General features: G+C 39.7%; 1 protein-coding gene across 4 annotated transcripts in view; it reads right to left on the bottom strand.

Annotated features, from left to right (window-relative positions):
- The window catches only part of LOC126337069 (mucin-17-like), a 471,154-nt gene that overhangs the window by 64,102 nt on the left and 386,241 nt on the right, over window positions 1-20,811 (bottom strand). For 2 of the 4 annotated variants that reach the window (XM_050001401.1, XM_050001402.1), the window contains 4 exons: window positions 17,090-17,298; window positions 15,159-15,422; window positions 13,407-13,657; window positions 2,417-2,572 (listed from right to left, as the gene is read on the bottom strand). In XM_050001401.1, coding sequence (XP_049857358.1) covers window positions 2,417-2,572; window positions 13,407-13,657; window positions 15,159-15,422; window positions 17,090-17,260 — 842 coding nt within the window. In that variant the 5' untranslated portion in view covers window positions 17,261-17,298. The remainder of the gene's footprint in view (window positions 1-2,416; window positions 2,573-13,406; window positions 13,658-15,158; window positions 15,423-17,089; window positions 17,299-20,811) is intronic. The other 2 variants (XM_050001404.1, XM_050001405.1) reach the window with 1 other exon arrangement.

The raw sequence follows: 20,811 nt of genomic DNA, 5'->3' as shown, positions 1-20,811 counted from the left end.
GTGGATGTACATCATATACAATACTTCTGTCCCCCCCCCCCCCCCCTCCACATTTTTACAAAGTGCCCAACAACTCTAAATTTTTTCATGAGTACAACTTCACAAAGTTTTTACATAATGTACTCCTACACTACAAATAATAGTCTTTACTTTTTTAAATTGGACTAAAAAAAGCCTCGCTCATATAATGCAAGAATTCTGAAGACCAGGTATTGTCTCCTATACTTTTACTAGTGTTCACTTGTAAAATAATGTTAAAATGTTAGTATGCACTGTTTAAGAATTGAAGATGAAGACAATACAGTAACCATCTACAGAACCAATAGCTTATATAGCTGATCAACAAAAAGTAAGTTAACTTTCTTTCACCGCCACATGAAGAATAAAGTGTAAAGTAGCACAACCACAAATGAAAGCATCTCCAGTAAGAAGAGAGAAAAAGAAGAAAAACATGTTAGTGAGGATCAGTGTAACATAGAAGTTAAACTAGAAAAAGACAATCAAAAATTAAAGACGCTGGACAGATAGGGAATAAAGACTGTACTTACTAAATACACACTGTATTTTGACTAATAACAATAAACAACAAATCAAAATTATTCTTTACTTTCTGGAAGAAAAGGTATACAGGGCAGCCAAATGAAAACATGACTTGTGAAAAAAGTGAGTAAATTGTTTAGTATTTTAAAATTAATTGCCATAGGTGTTAATACAGTTATCCCACTGTGAGAAAATATGGTCAAAGCCTTCATGGAAGAATGTTTGCAGCTGCATATGGAACACAGGTATGCACTTCTTCATCCAAAGCAAATTGAAGGCCATGAATGTCTTTCTTCAGGGCTTCAAAAAATGGATCTCACTTAGGAAGATATTGTGACTGTATGGAGGATGTGTAAGGGCTTCCAAGTGAAACTTCTACAGTGTATTTGAAATAATCTTGGCAACATGTTTGTGAGCATTATCCTGCAACAGAATGGCGCTGCTTTGAGTACACTGCAGAAATTTTGCTGCAGTGCCCTTATACGTTCTCCATACAGACCCTGTCTTGCCCCATGCAATTTCCTTATTTCTGGACCCCTCAAGAAAGAAATTGTGGCCGTTGATTTGCTTTGGATGAAAAGGTTCACACATGGATACAATCACAGTTCTGTTGGCAATCGCAAACATTTTTCCATAATGGCATTGACCATCTTGTCTCGCAATGGAATAAGTGTATAAACAGTTATGACAATCACTTTTGAGATAAACAGTTTACTTACTTTTTTCCCATGTGTCTTGCTCTCATTTGACTGCCCCTTATACATTCTTCAAGTCAAAACAAAACAGAAAAAGATGTAAAAGAACATGAAAATGAATTCTGGATCATGAATGAAGAGACATGCACACACAAAATATGAAAACCATGAAGAGAATATTATTTCTGAATGATAGTTGAGACAAGCAAATAAAGCATACACAATGAAGGTGCCAGAAAAAAAAAGTAAAATAAAAAGGGGAATGACAACAATAAGATAGGAGTTAAGAAATAAAATAAAAAAGAACCTTCAAACATTGAACTTTGCAACATGAAGTCATCCATTAATTGTCTGTGTCTGTGAGTTAGACTATATTACTTACATTTGAAATACAAAGCATTTACAACAAATGCATCCCTAATGATTATGCTTGAGAATGAAAATATGCCCGTGCCTCATCTCATTTTAGACTGCAAGGACAATGAGGGAAAAAAACCTCTTGAAGTGACAATATTCAGTATATTTTACAAGTTTTGTGGATAAGAGTGTGCATTCTTCAGGAAGTACAGTACTAATAGTGGAAATTTCTTGATTATTCCCATGCAGTTAATAAATAGCACAGGTATCCAGATATTGTACTGTTATTCATAATGCAGTAAAGTGTTTTATGTAAGAAATGTACAAAATAATAATTGAATAGATTTGCACACACAATGTTTTTCAGATGACATTGAAAGCAAGTTATAAATGTAAACAGTTATCTTTGCTGGGAATGATACACAGCAGTTTAATTACTTTATGATTCTATTCAATAAAATACATGTTGTTGTACTACAACAGAGTCTATGCAGTCTGTATTTTGTTTATGTTTCCTATGTTTCCAGTTAAATAAAAATGTAAACTATTTTTTTTTAGTTCATTATGCACTCTACTTATAAGTGAAAGCAAAATATTTCACACAGCTGACAGCAATACACAAACATTAACACATGAAGCACAACATTAATGGTCAGTTTGAGGACACTGCAAGGACTAAGGAAAGGATAATAAGTGAAAGAGGTCAACCAAACTGCACCCAACCATATACAGGCAGCGTGCACTCAGCAGTTTATTCCCTCTACCCACAAATTTAAATTAAAAGCAGAGACTCTTTGCTTATGCACTCTGTCAGAATCTCTGACCTCTCAGACATTTGCATCCATTCACGATAGTTGATGACCCCTTCCACAGGCGGGCTAACAGACAGGCCCGATCGATCCACCCCGGAACCGGGCACCTCCGGCTTGGGGAGCAGGAAGGTAATTCGCGACCGAGGTGGGTCTTCGGGAGTCCTTGCACTGTGAAGAAAGTATTGCGTGCAACTGACTAAACACAACAGACAGTGCAGGAAAGGTAAAGGGTTTCCAAATGTACCATGCATGTGTTAAGTGCCTTCTACATTTAGCATGTATTTACAGACCTTTTTTTTTTTATATAAAATCACTTTTATTGCTCTGCAATCAAGATTTGCTATGACAGTATTAGAGTTACAGGAAACTAGAAGAATAAAGTATAGTACTTACATTGCGTACAGAACACAGTGTACTAGAACCATTCAAAAATTACATTTTTCAAATTATTGACGATATAATTTGATGAAGTGCAAAACTGTATATCGTCAGAGAAAAGCTATACAAATAAAGTCTATTACATGCAGTTAAAGTATTCAGCAGAAATCAGTATGAGTGAAGTGATACACACTCATTACATTAATACACCATTTCTTTTTACTCATTCTTTCCAAAATGTCTACAGTTAACTGTGCTTAATATGTACATGTTAACAGTTTTAAGATTACAACTTTCATAGCAAAAATGATGCATGTATAAGAGTTTCAATTCATGCAAGTCCCATTATAAAATTAGAATAGCATTCCAGATTTCAGTACATGAAGGTGATGAAAAGATTCTGGCATCACTGTTGTTATTGGCACTCTCCTATTTTTAACAAAAACCTATTTATACAAACAATTGAAAACTCTTAAAAACAGCAATAATACAGGTGAACACCACCATACACTAACTAGTTGCACTGCAATTCACTTGTCACTTCTGTCCAGTAGGGTCTGATTAACAACAGAAGCATTGTTTACCAGATGAACTGAGATGATAAACCACTGGAAATTGGAACGATTTTGAACTCAAAAGTAGTCAGATAGGTAAATGTTTACTTGCTTGTCACATTTAACATACATTAATGATGACTGATAGCTATCCAAAACGAATTCAAAATAAATTCACTGTCACAGAGTGTCTTGACATCTGCTGTGTTAGGTACAGATATAGAAACCTATTATATTTATGTTAGTGAAATATTGCACTTGACAGTTCATGTTATGTTAAGGTAGGTTGGCTATAGTGCAATAACGACACTGCAACAGCTGACTCTACACACACACACACACAAACACACACACACACACACACACACACACAGAGCAGACAATATGAATTTCCTTTCCATCTAGTAAATGTAAGCTACTGAACAATGACAGCAAATAAACAACCCTCCTGCAGACCCTACAGTGGAAACACTTTTCACCACCAATCTTACCAATCAGACTCAACCTAAGATCAATACTGAACTCTCCTTCAACATGAAAACTAAGCTTACATCCACAGAAAGAACCACAATCCACTACCTAGAAACTGCTTCTGACCTTATAATCCTACCTGCTGACAAAGCTCCACCACTATTGTTTTGAACTGCAAGAATTACGCTAGCTGTCAAATTCATCTACCTACAAACTCTACCACATTGACCCCATTCCAGAAATCCAGTAGGATCTACAGTCTCTGCGCAAATCCTTGGGCCCATCCCACAACCTCTCCCCAGAGTCCATCTCTCTCCTCATTCCTACCACTCCCTGCATCCCTGTCCCACATAACCTACAAACCAATCCAGGGTACAGCTATGAACACATGAATGGCACCATCCTATGCCAACCTATTCATGGGCCATCTAAAGGACGCTTTCATAAATCCCCAGAATCCCAAAACCCTCACCTGGTTCAGGTTCACTGATGCCATCTTTGTAATCTGAATTGAGGGTGAGGGCACACACCTCCTAGTGACTCAGTACCCCACCCAGGACTGGAGCAACTGAATCACATTCTCTCCCAGGGTTTTGACTATGTCTCATTGTGCCCTGAAATAAGGAATGTTCTACCTACTTCCCTTCCCACTCCTCCCACTGTGGTATTCTGCCACCCAACAAACCTACACAATATCTTTGTCCATTCCTACACAACCTCTATTCCCAATCCCTTGCCTCATGGCTCATATCCTTGTAATAGACCTAGATGCAAGACCTGTCTCATACATCAACCCATCACCACCTACTCCAGTCCATTCACAAGCATAACCTCTCCCATCAAAGGCAGGGCTACCTAAGGAACCAATCATGTGATCTACAAGTAAGCTGAACCACTGTGCTGCATTCTATGTGCACCTGACAAACAACAAGCTGTCTGTCCACATGAATGGTCATAGACAAGCTGTGACCAAGAAATGGCTGAACCATTCTATTGCTGAACACACTACCCAACATGACATTCTTCATTTCAATGACTGCTTCACAGCCTGTGCCATCTGGATCCTTCCCAGCAACACCAGTTTTTCTGAAATGCGCAGGAAATCACGCTGCAATACATCCTATTTTTCCGTAACCCTCCTGGCCTCAACCTTCATTAGTCACTGCCCCTTACCTATCTAGCCCTTTCCCTGTTCCCATTCCAGCATTTAAGAGCTCGCATACCACCAATGCACCCACATTCTTTTCACTTCTCTCCTTTTCTGCTACCCCCCCCCCCCCCCCCCCCAATTCTCTGTTTAACCTCCAGACTGCACCTAGCTGCCCTATCCTTTCTCCACTTCTTCCCTTCATGCTTCCACAAGCAACACTTTATCATACCCCACCCCTACTCTGCTATCCTTCTCCCACCCCATCCCAGCCTTCTCCTTACTCCACCACTGGGTTGCCTCTCCCATCATGCAGTGCTGCTCACAGTCTGGCCTCAGCAGTCAGAGACCGTGGTTGTGTGTGTGTAATTTGTGTGTGTGTGTGTGTGTGTGTGTGTTTTGTCTATTGCTGTTGTAGGCCTAGTTTGGCTGAAAGCTCACTTCTGACCATCTTTTTGTTGTACCTATCTGTGACTCATCTCCGTGACATGGTGACTAGCAACTACCCTTATCATAATACTGTTACATTCCATCTTGGATTTTCCATTGTTTGATTCAACCACATAATACTATAGATATAAGAATAACAAAACATACGCTTTTGATAATGAAGCAAAGAAATATAGGAAATAAGTATTTGATGGTGACTGATATCTTGAAAACATTATGGTTCATAGTTCACAAAATAGACAATAACTGAGATTGTAACTTCTCACTCTAGGTTTTATTAAGACAGTGATGCAATAAATAACCAATATTTGTAGCATTTCACTAAAGATGTTATGGTGACAATGGCGCAATTCTATCCAGCTCCCAGTCATCACTGTTGTCAGAATCAGCATAAAAACTGTCATTGTGGTCATCACTGAACCATTTCATTAGCTGTTCATGGTCACTAATGGTTCCTTCCATTGTCTGTGCTCCCTAAATAAATTTTTTGATATGCTTGACATTCTTCCTCCAAGAGGCTGCATGCACAGTCCCACAAGCTTCACACAACAGCCTAACCCCTGTTATTGTAAGACCTTGTTATTGTTCCTTATGTATGTCTTCACATTAGGTTGGGGTTGAAATGGCACTGATATGGTGGAAGCCTTATTGCAGTATCATGCTGCTCCATGGTGATTTTGTCTAATCAGGGTGTATATGTGAACAAGGGAAAAAAAAAAAAAAAAAAAAAAAAAAAAAAAAAAAAAAAAAAAAAAAAAAAATTCCCAGATTTTTCCCAGATCTCCTGGTTAAAAATACACTTTCTCCTGGGTGAAACTACACTTTCTCCATGTTAAGTGACAGTATACTTTCTCTTGTAACTGTAAAAATTTGTCAGTAATTTGAATCATTATGGTTTTATACAGCTACTTAGAATTTACCGGCACTTTAGAAAATGAAACACAAGGGAAAAACATGTTTTGGAATGTTCTTTGATGTCCAGCAACATGTACGCCGTGTATTTTTCTGTTACGAAAGTATAAAATTGGATTCCACCAAACACCGCATGTTACTTTCTGAAGCATTGAAATCGACGTTGCGATGTGCTTTTGTAAACCAGTCATAGCTCATGTCACGTGATCTCACCAGTCGATAACAGCAGATATTCAAAGCATAGGACATGTGACATAGTTAACCAATAGCAACATCACTGTTAAGTAGCGCAAACACACAAACAGGAAAAGTTAATGGTTGAAATTAATATACACATCTGTCCATTGAGCAAGCAGTAAAGGAAACAAAAGAAAAATTCGGAGTAGGTATTAAAATACATGGAGAAGAAATAAAAACTTTGAAGTTCGCCGATGACATTGTAATTCTGTCAGAGACAGCAAAGGACTTAGAAGAGCAGTTGAACGGAATGGACAGTGTCTGGAAAGGAGGATATAAGATGAACATCAACAAAAGCAAAATGAGGATAATGGAATGTAGTCAAATTAAGTTGGGTGATGCTGAGGGAATTAAATTAGGAAATGAGACACTTAAAGCAGTAAAGGAGATTTGCTATTTGGGAAGATAAATAACTAATGATGGTCGAAGTAGAGAGGATATAAAATGTAGACTGGCAATGGCAAGGAAAGCGTTTCTGAAGAAGAGAAATTTGTTAACATCGAGTATAGATTTAAGTGTCAGGAAGTTGTTTCTGAAAGTATTTGTATGGAGTGTAGACATGTATGGACATGAAACATGGACGATAAATAGTTTGGACAAGAAGAGAATAGAAGCTTTTGAAATGTGGTGCTACAGAAGAATGCTCAAGATTAGATGGGTAGACCATATAACTAATGAGGAGGTATTGAATAGAATTGGGGAGAAGAGGAGTTTGTGGCACACCTTGACTAGACGAAGGGATTGGTTGGTAGGACATGTTCTGGGGTATCAAGGGATCACCAATTTAGTATTGGAGGGCAGCGTGGAGTGTAAAAATCGTAGAGGGAGACCAAGAGATGAATACACTAAGCAGATTCAGAAGGATGTAGGTTGCTGTAGGTACTGGGAGATGAAGAAGCTTGCACAGGATAGAGCAGCATGGAGAGCTGCATCAAACCAGTCTCTGGGCTGAAGACCACAACAACAACAGTATTGTTATAAGAAAAGAAAAGCTTTCATATATAATATTTGTCTCTAAGATTAATAAGCTACAAGGGAAGCTAAGCTTTCATCTACATCTACTACATCTACATCCATACTCCGCAAGCCACCTTATAATGTTGATCTTTTTTATGTGTTTTACACTTTAATATGCATCACACAAATGTGCCCGTAAAATGTTTAACACCGACATAAATCTCTGATCTTCTGGGCTCAAAATTCTTCTGAATGGCTTGTCATCAAAGATTTGATTTTTAAATGAGAGTCAAATGCTCTGTGATTTAAGAAATACATTCTCGCACATAGTTCATCTTGGGTAAAAGGAAATTTACTTCGAAACAGCACTTTTCAAACCACAATTCACAATATCTTCCCACGATGTGTTAGAAATAGATATGTTCTGGCAGTTACCAGAGTGCGAGATAAGAGGCGTCACCACGCTTGCACAGCTACAATGACATAGGAAGCCCATATGTTCATATGTGTAAGACATTAAAAGATCTTAAATTATGTCATCAAAGAAACAAGACATCAGAGGATACTCCAAGAACATTGAAATTTTGTTAACCACACTGAAATGAATAAATCACCTTAAAGTGCTCATTCGTATATCCAGATTCTCAACGAAGTAGGCCTCGACCTGATATTAAGCTTTTCAGTGTGGTTTTCGGGAGTACCAGTACTATTTTTTCTTATGTTTGGTTCTTTGTTATGGCATAATGCCATATGTGCTAGAAGATGAAAACGTGCACTTGAAATGCAGTGAACAGTTGAAACTAACCAATAGTGTGGAATTAAACACTTTGTTTCTAATAAATTGGCTGCCTCAGCAGAAAAGAAGTCAAATTTCTTTAACAAAGCGTAACTTCATTGTTCTGCAAGGCAATTAGTGCCTGTCAGAAAGGCGAAAAAAAAAATTTCTGAAACTAATAACATATTTTAGCCTTCCATAATTATGTGAATGTATTTTAATGCACTTGATAACTCCCGCCCACAAAAATCGCTGTTTTTTCATTTGACGTGAGAGCAGTAAATGAAGAGGAAACAGCAAAATCACTAAATGTAAACACGAGTCCCCCCCCCCCCCCCCCCCACTATAAGTGAGACTGCTCTGTGCAGCAGCCCCGGATATACAATATTTCTAACTGGCGCAATACTAGATGGTGGTGTCCCACCCTCTGCCTGCCTCCCTAGAGCATTTGAGACAGGATGCAACAATTTCTAGATGGATTCCCCTGGCAGAGGTACTACATATACTATGCACGCATTCAAATACCAATTTATGATTCCTTCAGAAATCAACTTATATGTTCAAAAATTGATAGACCAACATGTGCCAGGTGCTAGGCACTTTGTGAAAGAAGATTTTTTTTTTCCTCAAGAATAAGAATTTGCTGTCACAATATGCTCCTTTTCTGACAGGATTTTGGGTCCATCTAGCACTTTGTAAAGGAAACCCATACTTTTCAGCAAAATATTTAGTGATGTTTTCCCACCCCTGAATGCACATTTTCTAACAGGATTTTGGGTCCCTAGTATTTGTAATGGAAACCGATACTTTTCAGTACAATTTTTAGTGATGTTTTCCCACCCCTGAAAATTTCACATTCTTTTAATGATACTATCAACTTTGCAATGTTATGATACTCTTTCCTGCTTTTGCAAGCATAAGTATGCCTGTGAACTGCATCAGTCTGGAAAGAAGCTACGTTGGTGACAGGATAAAGCTGCTTTTTCTTCTTTCAAGGAGTTGCTAAAAATACATTATCTGATCCAGACATCTCAGTATTGTTAAGCTCATGTCTAGATCTCTCAACTTTTGCACAAACATCCCCTTATTTACTACCATTCTTGCATTAATTCGGAGAGTTATTGAGATGTATTCCACTACTTTATCAGCAAGAACTGACAGCTGCCCATATTCTTTCTCCTGTTTGTAAAACTCAGGAGTTCTCCATAGTAACTCCAGTGCCTGGCAATTTAGTGGCACACCTGGACACAAAGGATTATCACTAGATGAACAAACTCTTTTCTGTGCGATTTTTCATGTATCAGAATTTTCTAAAGCAGAATTTAACACAAGTACACAGTAGAAATGAACCACAATGCACACTGTGTACATACACACAAAACAAATCCGGCAACAATGGAGTTTTGACATCACAACCGAAAGCAATTTTATTGCACTGGGATGGGTTCATGTCCCATACCTGGCACATTGGGCTTCCTGTTCTTCACTTGTTAAACTGTTATACTGCCAACTTGAAATCCATATATCGAGTACGAAGTTTCAACACCTTGGTTTAGTACTACAGTATTGGTACATACACAGTATGACATTTGGAAATTTGGGTCAGTCTTGGAGGTAGGCACAGATAGCCAAAGTGGTTGATGTGGGCAATAAGTGGGAAATCCAGATTCAAGTCCAGTCTGGCAAAAATTTTCATATGTGACTAATAGGTACTATATCTATAGATGCCAAGATATTTGCAGTCAGTGAATTTATTTCGAAGTAAAATGTTTCTCCTGTTGTCATTTGAACACTGTGGCAAGAATTTCTGACAAGATGTTTAGCAGCTAAAAGACTCAATTAGTGGATATGACACCTGGTTACCCGTGATATTTTCTGTTATACACTTGAAAAAATACAATCACTGGAGGAGCACAGGAGGCTTCATGAAGGCAACTATCTATAGGTACTGATTATGTGCACCACTTACCACTAGATGCAGGGGAGAGTGCCTGCAGTCAGTATTTCGTCACTAAGTTGTGAATAAAGGATGGACCACTGTCTTTGCAGGTAAGTCCCAGTTTAGCTACTGCAGTCTCAGCAAAATATCTGGAGTGTATAAGAAGCTGGAATCTGTTGTTATCCATCAAACATCCATAAAAGGAATGCCTTAATAGAAGAGAGTGTTTGTATGTGGTCTGCTTAGATCTCGTAAAGCATATATGGGCTGCTTCCAGGAAAGATTCTACTGTTTGTAGTATTCCTTTTAGGCCTTCCCTATCCTTAGAAGAAAGCTCTGAAGACAGAATGGCACACACTTCATAGAGACACAACACATTAACAGCCTTACACTTCACTGTGAGTGATGTATTCCTGCTCAGAATATCCACATTCAATACTAACAAAGCTTGTGTTATTCCAACCTGAGTATCCATTTTGTAGTATTCAAACAAAAGTTTGTTAGAGGGCCTATTCTACACAATGTCTATAAAAATAGGTATTTAGTTTGAGAACAAATATATTCTTTGAAACTTCCTGCAGAGTAAATGGTGAGCCTGTGTGTCCATGAAAGGCACAACTGCCAGTTTTTTGTCCCATTCCAGCACAAGGTTTAAATCTGCCAAGAAGTTTCAAATCAGTGCATACTCTGCTGCATAATGAAAATTCATTCTGAAATACATCCTTTTTATGTAATTGTGTTGGTATCTATTCTGTCTGTTATGGGTTGTGTTGTGAATACTGCTACTGGTACTCTAAATTAAAATGTTATAGCTTCTGAGTCAATCACAGTCTTTCCATTTGTACAATATACATGTTGGTAACCACACTATCATCAGCATATGAAATGCACTTATTGCGTTACTGCTCATAATAGAAATCAATCACAGGTTCTCACTGTAGTGGATAAATAATAATCTTGGAGTTGACACAAAACCTGCAGAATTTTCATTTTGAACCATATTTTCATGTTTATACTTTTAGCCCAAAGGTGTGCCTTCCACTCATCAAGTGTGGAAATAATTCACAGAGGTCTATTTCTTAAACTGATATTGCTGTAAATTTTTGGTTAACAGAATGAACTATTTAGAGAGGAGTAGCAGTGTCTATTCAATGAACATAAGGCTGAGTAAAAATCTTTATATTGTATATGTAACCTTAGATCTGATCAAAACCCCAGTAAAGCTCTGCATTTGAAACAGACTTTTGCAACAGCTGAATGCTTTTAGTGACAAACTGACAACCTTCATATCCAAGTAGAAGGCTTTCCTGCTGGTGCACTATTTCTGTTATTTGCAGAGATATTTTAGATCCTCTTACTTGAATAATGGGAATGAAATTCACTGAACTGAATGGAGTAGTGACAATACTGTTTGTATATTGGTATGTCATGTCCACTTGATTTGGTTATGGTGGTTGTAGCTCAACAGAATGGCTTAAAAAGGGAGAAAAAACTTTTTGTGTCACTTTGGATTGTCCCTACATCCCAATTTGAGTTTTCTGTGGTTCTTTATACACTATTCCATATGAATAGCATGGCTGTTTTCAATGTGATTTTAATTCTAGAATGTGACACTTCAGGATTTTGTGATTCAGAGTTTTTCCTCTTTTCTTAACAATTTCTGGATGTGTTGTGATGCACAATATGGCAGATTTCATCAGCTTTGGTACATAACTGTTTTAATTATTGTTACACTGAAGAGCCAAAGAAACTGGTATGCCTGCCTAATGCCATGTAGGGCCCCCACAAGCATGCACAAGTGCTGCAACATGACGTGGCATGGATTCAACTAATGGCTGAAGTAGTGCTGGAGGGAACTGACACCATGAATCCTGCAGGGCTGTCCATAAATCCGTAAGACCACGAGGGGGTGGAGATCTCTTCTGAACAGCATGTTGCAAGCATCCCAGATATGCTCAATAATGTTAATGTCTGGGGAGTTTGATGGACAGTGGAAGTGTTTAAACTCACAAGAGTGTTCCTGGAGCCACTCTGTAGCAATTCTGGATGTGTGGGGTGTCATATTATCCTGCTGCAATTACCTAAACCCGTCAGAATGCACAATGGACATGAATGTATGCAAATGATCAGACAGGATACTTATGTACGTGTCACCGGTCAAGAGTCATATCTAGATGTATCAGGGGTCCCACGTCATTCCAATTGCACACGCCCCACATCATTAAAGAGTATCCATCTGCTTGAACAGTCCCTTGCTGACATCCATAGATTCATAAAGTTGTCTCTATACCCATACACGTCCATCTGCTCAATTTGCAGAAGGGTTGCACTTCTGTCACGTTGAACGATTCTCTTCGGTCATCGTTGGTCCTGTTCTTGCAGGATCTTTTTCCGGCCCCAGCGATGTCAGAGACTTAATGTTTTACCAGATTCCTGATATTCACGCTACACTCAGGAAATGTTCATACAGGAGAATCCTCACTTCATCACTACTATGGAGATGCTGTATCCCATTACTCGTGGGCCGATTATAACATCACGTCCAAACTCACTTAAATCTTGATAACCTGTCATTGTAGCAGCAGTTACCAATCTAACAAATGCGCCAAATATGTGTTGCCTTATATAGGCATTGCTGACTGCAGCACCATATTCTGCTTGTTTATACATCTCTTTATTTTAATATGCATACCTATACCAGTTTCTTTGGTGCTTCAGTGTATTTTCCAATTTTTATTTGAATTACAGAAATCAATATAGCACGTTGATTGACAAATATACATATATGAAAGCTTATCTCTAAAATCATTTAAATATTTCATTTTATATTTATAATCCTGACTTTTTACACATCTTGAATGCCCAAGGAGAACAAATTTGTACTAATACACTAATGGGGACCACAATAATACTCAAAATTTCTTACTTAAGCTCCATGGCACACAACAGAGAGTGAAATAATTATTGCATGCGAATAGAGGGGCTGTCAGAAGAAGACCATGAGTATGCTACACTTTGTGAAGAAGAAGAAGAAGAAGAAGAAGAAGAAGAAGCTTTGCCTCTAAATCAAGCAATATACACATTTCTGTTGCTTGTGAAATAGTAAGATTGAAGTCAATACTGCAACTTACCATTATAAAATTTCTGTTATCTTAAACTGCAGAACCCAGCTGAAAGCTTACCTCATGTACTTTCGATGCTCATTGACAGGTACAAAGTACTCATCATATGGATCGTTTGCATAGGACTCTGCTGCTATGTCTGGCAAGTCATCTCCTCCTTCTTTCTTGATAGGAAGGCTACCAGCTGTTGTAGTATCAGCATCTCCATTGCCAGTAAATGGGTTCATATTCACAAGCTCTAGATTCACAGCTTCAGCAGCCACCTCTTTGTCTTTCGCACTTTTCCTGCGTTCCATGCTGTTCAGCTGCACCTAAAAAAAAGTAAATAATAATAATAATAATGAGGATATAAGATGGATGATAAGATGAACATCAACAAAAGCATAACGAGAATAATGGAATGTAGTAGAATTAAGCCAGGTGATGCTGTGAAATTAGGTTAGGAAACGAGACTCTTAAAGTAGTTTTGCTATTTGGAGAGCAAAATAACTGATGATGGTCGAAGGATATAAAATGTAGACTGGCAATGGCAAGGAAAGCGTTTCTGAATAAGAGAAATTTGTTAACATTGAGTATAGGTTTAAGTGTCAGGAAGTCATTTATGAAAGTATTTGTATGGAGTGTAGCCATGTACGGAAGTGAAACATGGACGATAAATAGTTTGGACAAGAAGAGAATAGAAGCTTTCGAAATGTGGTGCTACAGAAGAATGCTGAAGATTAGATGAGTAGATCACAGAACTAATGAGAAGGTATTCAATAGAATTGGGGAGAAGAGGAGTTTGTGGCACAACTTGACAAAAAGAAGGGATCGCTTGGTAGGACATGTTTTGAGGCATCAAGCGCACAAATTTAGCATTGGAGGGCAGTGTGTAGGGTAAAAATCGTAGAGGGAGACCAAGAGGTGAATACACTAAGCAGATTCAGAAGGATGTAGGTTGCAGTAGGTACTGGGAGATGAAGAAGCTTGCACAGAATAGAGTAGCACGGAGAGCTGCATCAAACCAGTCTCAGGACTGAAGACCACAACAACAACAACAACTGATAGTTTCCTGTATATGGGAAAAGTAATTTAGTGAGAGAATAATGTCTGAAATGATTGGGCTTCATTTGGAAATGCTTTAATTTAAGTACAAAAGTGATGATTGCAACTACCTCCCTCAATATAAATTCTGGCCCACAGTACAGCAGTTAACCCAACTCTTCCACTTTAGCTACTTTTATCTAACTTTATTTCCTTAATACATATAGAAACACCAAGTATAAGAACCCACAGGAATGTGATCTTTGGGTAGAGAATTAGTGTATCTCTGGATTTGTTGCTACAATTTTGACTAAGATAAGATTTATTACAGGAAAGTCCTATAACATTGACTTGTTAAAACTGGAGGAAAATTTAATAAAAGAGGAATAATAGAGTGGTAAATAAGTAACTCTTTTATAAGTAAGCCAATTATGTAATACCTATTTCAGCATATAAAAGTAATAATCAGATGAGTATATATTAAAAGAAAGATATAAGTAGTCATACATAAAATTCAAATTGCTTCAGGTAATTTTGATTCACCATTGACTATGTTTAGTCGACTAATATAATTTATTCAGTGCTTCAACAGATTTAAAAGTGAACAGGGAAGTGTCAGGGCACACTTTAGGAGTGTTGTACAGGTCATATCAAATGAGTCAGAAGACTGGAAAGAAAAGCCCATGCCCAAAAATCACAGAAGACAACTATGAAAATGTGTGATGCTGGCCCTTTCCCTTGAATGTCAACCCCATAATCTGTGCCAAGAAATGAGGTGTGTGCCCTTACCTCGGTAAGAGTACCAACGACTCCTGGTGCCTGCTGCACAGTGGTGTTGAGGAATGGCCCGCCATTTACGCCATTGAGGTGGTGCTCATTGAAGCCACCGTTGGTCAGCTGCTGCAGCTGTGGTTGAGGCGGTGGTGGAGCAGGCCGATGTGGTTCTGCACCAGATGTTGAAGTCGGCGTTGTGGCGCGGCCGCTGGCACTGCCATCATCATCCACGAAGCCTGGGTTGGAGACGCCACCTGAGCCCTTGGTGTCCACCTCGTCCTGAGACATATTGATAACCAATAGCGAGAAAAATCTAGGCCCGTCCTATTGTCCTATTGTTACCATATGTTTATAAGTATAGATCAGTGTGGATGCATTACACTATATCATAAAAATAATGTAATTCTGGTTTTGCCACGTAGTCTACTCATGGTGAATTTAGGAGGTGAATGGATTACATCTGCAATTTTGATGACATGATAGCTCGCAGTAAATATCTGGTATAGCAGGTTCATTACTTTATTTTGTTATAAGGGAACCATGGTGTCCATTAGCATATTTACATGATTATGATTTATTGTGTTTGTTACCCCAATTATCTTTGTTTCTGTGAAAACACCTTCACAAATGTTAAAAAGACTGTAAAACACAATCACCAGAATAGAGCTGGCTTCTCACAGGCACTTATGTACATACACAACAGTGTGAATGTAAGTGAAAACATGAAGAACAACATAAGTATCAGCTGTTCAAAAAGAACGGCAGTCATTCCATGTAAGTTGAGTATGTGACACAACCATCAGTATGTGACACAACCATCACTGTCAAACATTTCAAACTGTGAATTTTTGTTTATCCTAGGGCAGCTCACATGTAAACTCATACCCAAGTATTTTGATACAAGTATGAAAGGACGTCTGGTGATGACAGTAAAATTCAAAACCAAAAACTGCAATTTTTCAGTAAAGTACACAAAATCAAACTGTGGGTGGTTACAGCTGTACAGTACAAACATTCTGTTAGCAAAAGTGAGAGTGAATGGAAGAAGTTTGCAACCAGATAAAACAGATAGCACATGTCATCGACATTTACACTGTTTTGGAGATATTTTGACTGGCATTAGTACCAAAATGCAGTGCAATGTACAAATAATGTGTGAGAAACCATCACACTGAACTGTAACAGATTAATATCGGACTGGGTTAACATAACACAATTTATGTAATGATACACAGCCCATTTCTCTCAAGAAGCACTGTGCTGCCTGTCCCCACACACCATGAGATATATGGGAGAGCAAAAGGTCTGCTGATGAGCAACGGTAAGCTACCAGATCGTCTCCTCTTACTGGCTGAATTTCATCACTGAATGTGCCTCAAGAAAGACATTCACCTTGCTATTGCACGGGATTGTGGTTACTACAACATGTGGACTTCATGAGGATTCTTTCAATGAGTCTCATTCTAACATCTTCCTTCCCTGCGATTAGTGTTACGTGGTTGATGCACTTTATATTATCCATATTTCCACATATTTAAAGGATGTGACTGCTTCCAGTGACTGTTCTGCAATCACGTAGTCATACAATAATGAATCCTTCTATCTATTTATGCAGAGAACATTACATTCATTTATATTTAGGATTAACTACCAATGCTCGAATAAAGAGCAGATCCTATGCAGGTTTTCCGGTATTTCGCAGATGTTTTCTAAGGTCGCTGCTTCTCTGTATACAACAGGGTCACCCACGATACACTGTAAATGGCGGGAGGGGGTGGAGGGGCGGGTGGAGGCGGAGGGAGGGATGGTAAGAAATCAAACGAAATGCAATTAATCTGCAATGAGCTACTGGAGACAGTACGTACCTCGTACCAAAATACACAGGAAATGTGCCTAAACGAAATTTCGTCGGTTCGCCCCAATGCTGGAGAGCAGACGGCACTTACTTGGTTGATCATCATAACGATGCTGGACCTCTTGGTGTCGATCGTTGGCGGCGGGGGCGGCGGCGTGCTGGGGGGCGGTGGGGGCGGGTCGTGGTGGCGCGGCAGAGAGGCAGTGCTGGTGCTGGTGCTGCTGCCGCCGCTCGAGCAGCCGAGCTCGTCTTGGGCCTCCATGGCGGCGAAGTGCTCACGGCCGTGCGCTCATCGGTGCTCTGCAACAGAAGCGAGCCAGCTCTCAGAAGACGCTGCCACGCCGCTAGGGTGCCGCAATGTGACAGCTACTGCGGGACTACAACGAGCACTTCCCGTCAAATGAAATTTGAAGACCTTGAAGTAGTTGTCTAACAGTCACAAAGTTTGTTAGTCGACCACAATATTTTTGCACCTGGAAGTGAGAGTGCTTCTGTCGGCTGATCGCGAGTTCTTAACTGATATTTCACGGGGGCACGCTGAACCACTTGATAGTATATGCACAGCTGACCTGAAAACACTGACTGCGAAACTTTTCCCTTAATCACCACTGTACTTATTTATCGTAAGGTCACAGTGTGTTTCCGATAGCGGCCACAGGAGGCCAAGTGCAAATAATATTTTGACAGTGTAGTAACTGCGTGCAGCAAGTATGTTGATGTGGCCATTTTCCGCAGCAATTACATATTCTTAACATTCTTTTGTTGATTCAAACAGCTTTTCATGACTGCACCCTTAATATTTATCTACGTTACAGATGGCTTTCGCCTTTTATATTAAGGCGTCTTCAATGGATTTAATTCGGAATGATACAGTTTTTTTTATGAGCGACAATTATAGATTCGGAACTGTTCATAATCATAATTTTTAAAGTAATAAAATATTACTTTAACTCCTTTGTCCTGCCAAAGACTGCGTTTTCTTTCATCTGTTCGCAGGTTAGAGCGAGCACAGCTACTTAACTAATAATAATTCGCCACGTACTGACGCCGAGATCTTTTGGTTTTGAAGTTCTCTAACGAAACATGAAAACTTCATAACCAAAAGATTTCGATGTGGGCATGTGGTGACGCTTCTGAGGTGGGGCGTGTGACCTCTAACGTACGACCAGATGAGAGGAAACGCATATTTTGGCATCATGAACTAGTAACCGATAAGTAATTCATGTAAAAATTATGGCATGAACTTTTTCGAATCTATGAGTACAGTATGGAACAACAAAACTGTATTATTCACAATTAAATCCCCTGAGGATACCTTAAAATAAAAAGCGAAAACCATTTGGAAACATTAGTTTGTAGTAAAGAAAAGGTATCGAATTTATAAAACGAATTTGTATAAGGCGAAAATTGCCTTGGAAAACGCAACTGCCATGTCTGATCTTGTCTAGCCACAAAACAGTCCTGCTATCAGGCGCGAGACGATCGTACAAGTGTCAGATGTCATTTTGGAGAGAAACTGATCCTCACTACTCGCACTTGTCGTTGCAATTGGTAAAGGATATTACCGGTAATATACAACGGCTCTGCATTAAAGTTACATAATTATTTCTTTGTTTATTTGCAGATACATGCTTGCATTCCTGGTACACATTTAAATCCCCACGCCACAATAACGCAGCACGCTGCTTTATGAGCAAAACCAAAATGTCGCACTCACTGATATAGTTAAGTATCACGTGCTAATTAGTTTTTGCGAACAGCACAAATGTTACTGATGTGTCACGTCGGAGTAATGAAAATGGAATTGTAAATTCGACATACACAAGGATTGTAAAAACAAATCAGAGAACGTGTGTTATTAGCCAGTGTTGCACAGAAATCTTTCGTACGGAGAGCTGCTGCATCGTTTGAAGGTTAGTGTTCCGACCACTCGTTGATGTCTCTACGGCCCGGCTGGTAACCCGTTACGGAACTGCTTGGCATGCGACCGGCACTTTTCCTTTCTAGCGCCAACCAGCATGAGGCGAGACGGGACTGTCGTCCACAGAGCCACAGGACGTGGCAGCGGTTGCGCAACCAGCAGACCGCTGGCTCCGCCGGCTCGAGGCCGCAGACAGGAACTCGCTCACCCGCGACGCTGACCGCTGGCTATCCTCTGCCGGGCGTGGCCTTCCGCCCCCGTCCTTATCGCCGGCTGTCATCGTGCCGTCGTGGTTCATCCGGTTTCTGCTTTTTTTTTTTTTTTTTTTTTTTTTACCGACTTTGCTTTTCAGTGCGAAGTCAGTGGGGAGACTACGTGATGCCAAATAAACCGTAGGGCATTATTTAAATAATTACATTGTCAGGCAAATGCACGGTGTAAGCAATTAGCTCAACGAGTTGTTAACTGACTTAATTGCCAGTACGCTGCAGGGACGGTAAGGTTACGCTTTTCTTTTTACGTTTCATCGAAAAACTAAACTGTAGTATAATCGCACATTCGTCACTAAGCACAATGTTAATATGTTAATCCCTACTAGATATCGTGCGTTTGCTCCGTCCTGTATATGACAAATTGTACCACTGTGTTAATACCAAATATTTCTTGTGACTGAGTAAATAAAATATGTGTACACTGACGGAAGAAAATCGCAACAGGAAAAAAATAATTAATGTAGAGTAATGACATTTCGGGAACCCATTTTTGTAGGTAAAATATTTAAGTGATTAACACTGCAATAGCACAGGCTAATATAAGCGCGAGATAAGCCACTCTAAATATAAAGAAATGCTGATACATTAATAACCAACGTAACCGCCAGAATGTTGAATCCAAGCACGTAAACGTGCATCCTATGTGTTGTACAGGTGCCAGATGTCAGTCTGTAGCATGGAATTTCATGTCTGTTGCACTTGGTCGGTCAATACAGGGACGGTTAATGTTGGTTGTGGATGACGCTGGAGTTGTCCGATGGTGTCCCATACGTGCTCGCTTGGAGGCACATGTGGTGATCTAGCAGGCCAAGGCTACATGTCGACGCTCTTTAGAGGATGTTGGATTACAATAGTGGTATGTGCGGGATCGTTATCCTGTTGGAGAACACACGCTGCTCATGAATGGCAGCACACCAGGTTGAATCATCAAACTGACGTACAATTTGTAGTCAGGATGCGCGGGATAACCACGAGAGTGCCCCTGCTGTCATACGAAATCGCACCCTACACCATAACCCCACACTCAACCATCGCTGGTACCGGAACAGAATCATCAGAATACGCAGCAGATCTCCACCCTGCCCTCCAATAAGCTCTCGCTTGACACCACTACGTCGCAAATGGTGGTGGTTTGGGTCAATGGAATGCACGCTACAGAGTGCCTGCGTCGGAGCTTTCCTTGTAGTAACGGATTTGTAATAGTTCGTTGTGTCACTGTGGTACCAGCTTTTGCTCACATTGTTGCTGCAGAGGCACTACGATGCTACAGAGCCATACGCCGAATACAATGGTCTTCCTTCTCGGTAGTGCCATCTGGCCGTCCGGAGCCCGGTCTTCTTGCGACCATACATTCTTGTGACCAGCACTGCCAGCAGTCATGTGCAGTGGCTACATTCCTGCCACGTTTCCACGTTTTTCTGCAGTATCGAATAAGGTACATTCTGCTTCTCGTAGCCCTATTACACGACTTAGGTCAAAGTCAGTGAGGTGTCGATAATGGCGTCTTTGTCGCTTTAAAGGCATTCTTGGCTAACACCAACTCAGCACGATCAACCACAAAGGTTCCAAGCGCTCAAGACCGTTACTTAAAGCAAACCTCATTTGTATCCTCGTTGTGAA

This window comes from Schistocerca gregaria, chromosome 2 (genome assembly GCF_023897955.1).
Source record: "Schistocerca gregaria isolate iqSchGreg1 chromosome 2, iqSchGreg1.2, whole genome shotgun sequence".
Taxonomy (NCBI): Eukaryota; Metazoa; Arthropoda; class Insecta; order Orthoptera; family Acrididae; genus Schistocerca; species Schistocerca gregaria.
The sequence above is the reverse complement of the archived record's forward strand: the minus strand, read 5'-3'. Positions and strand labels throughout refer to the sequence as shown.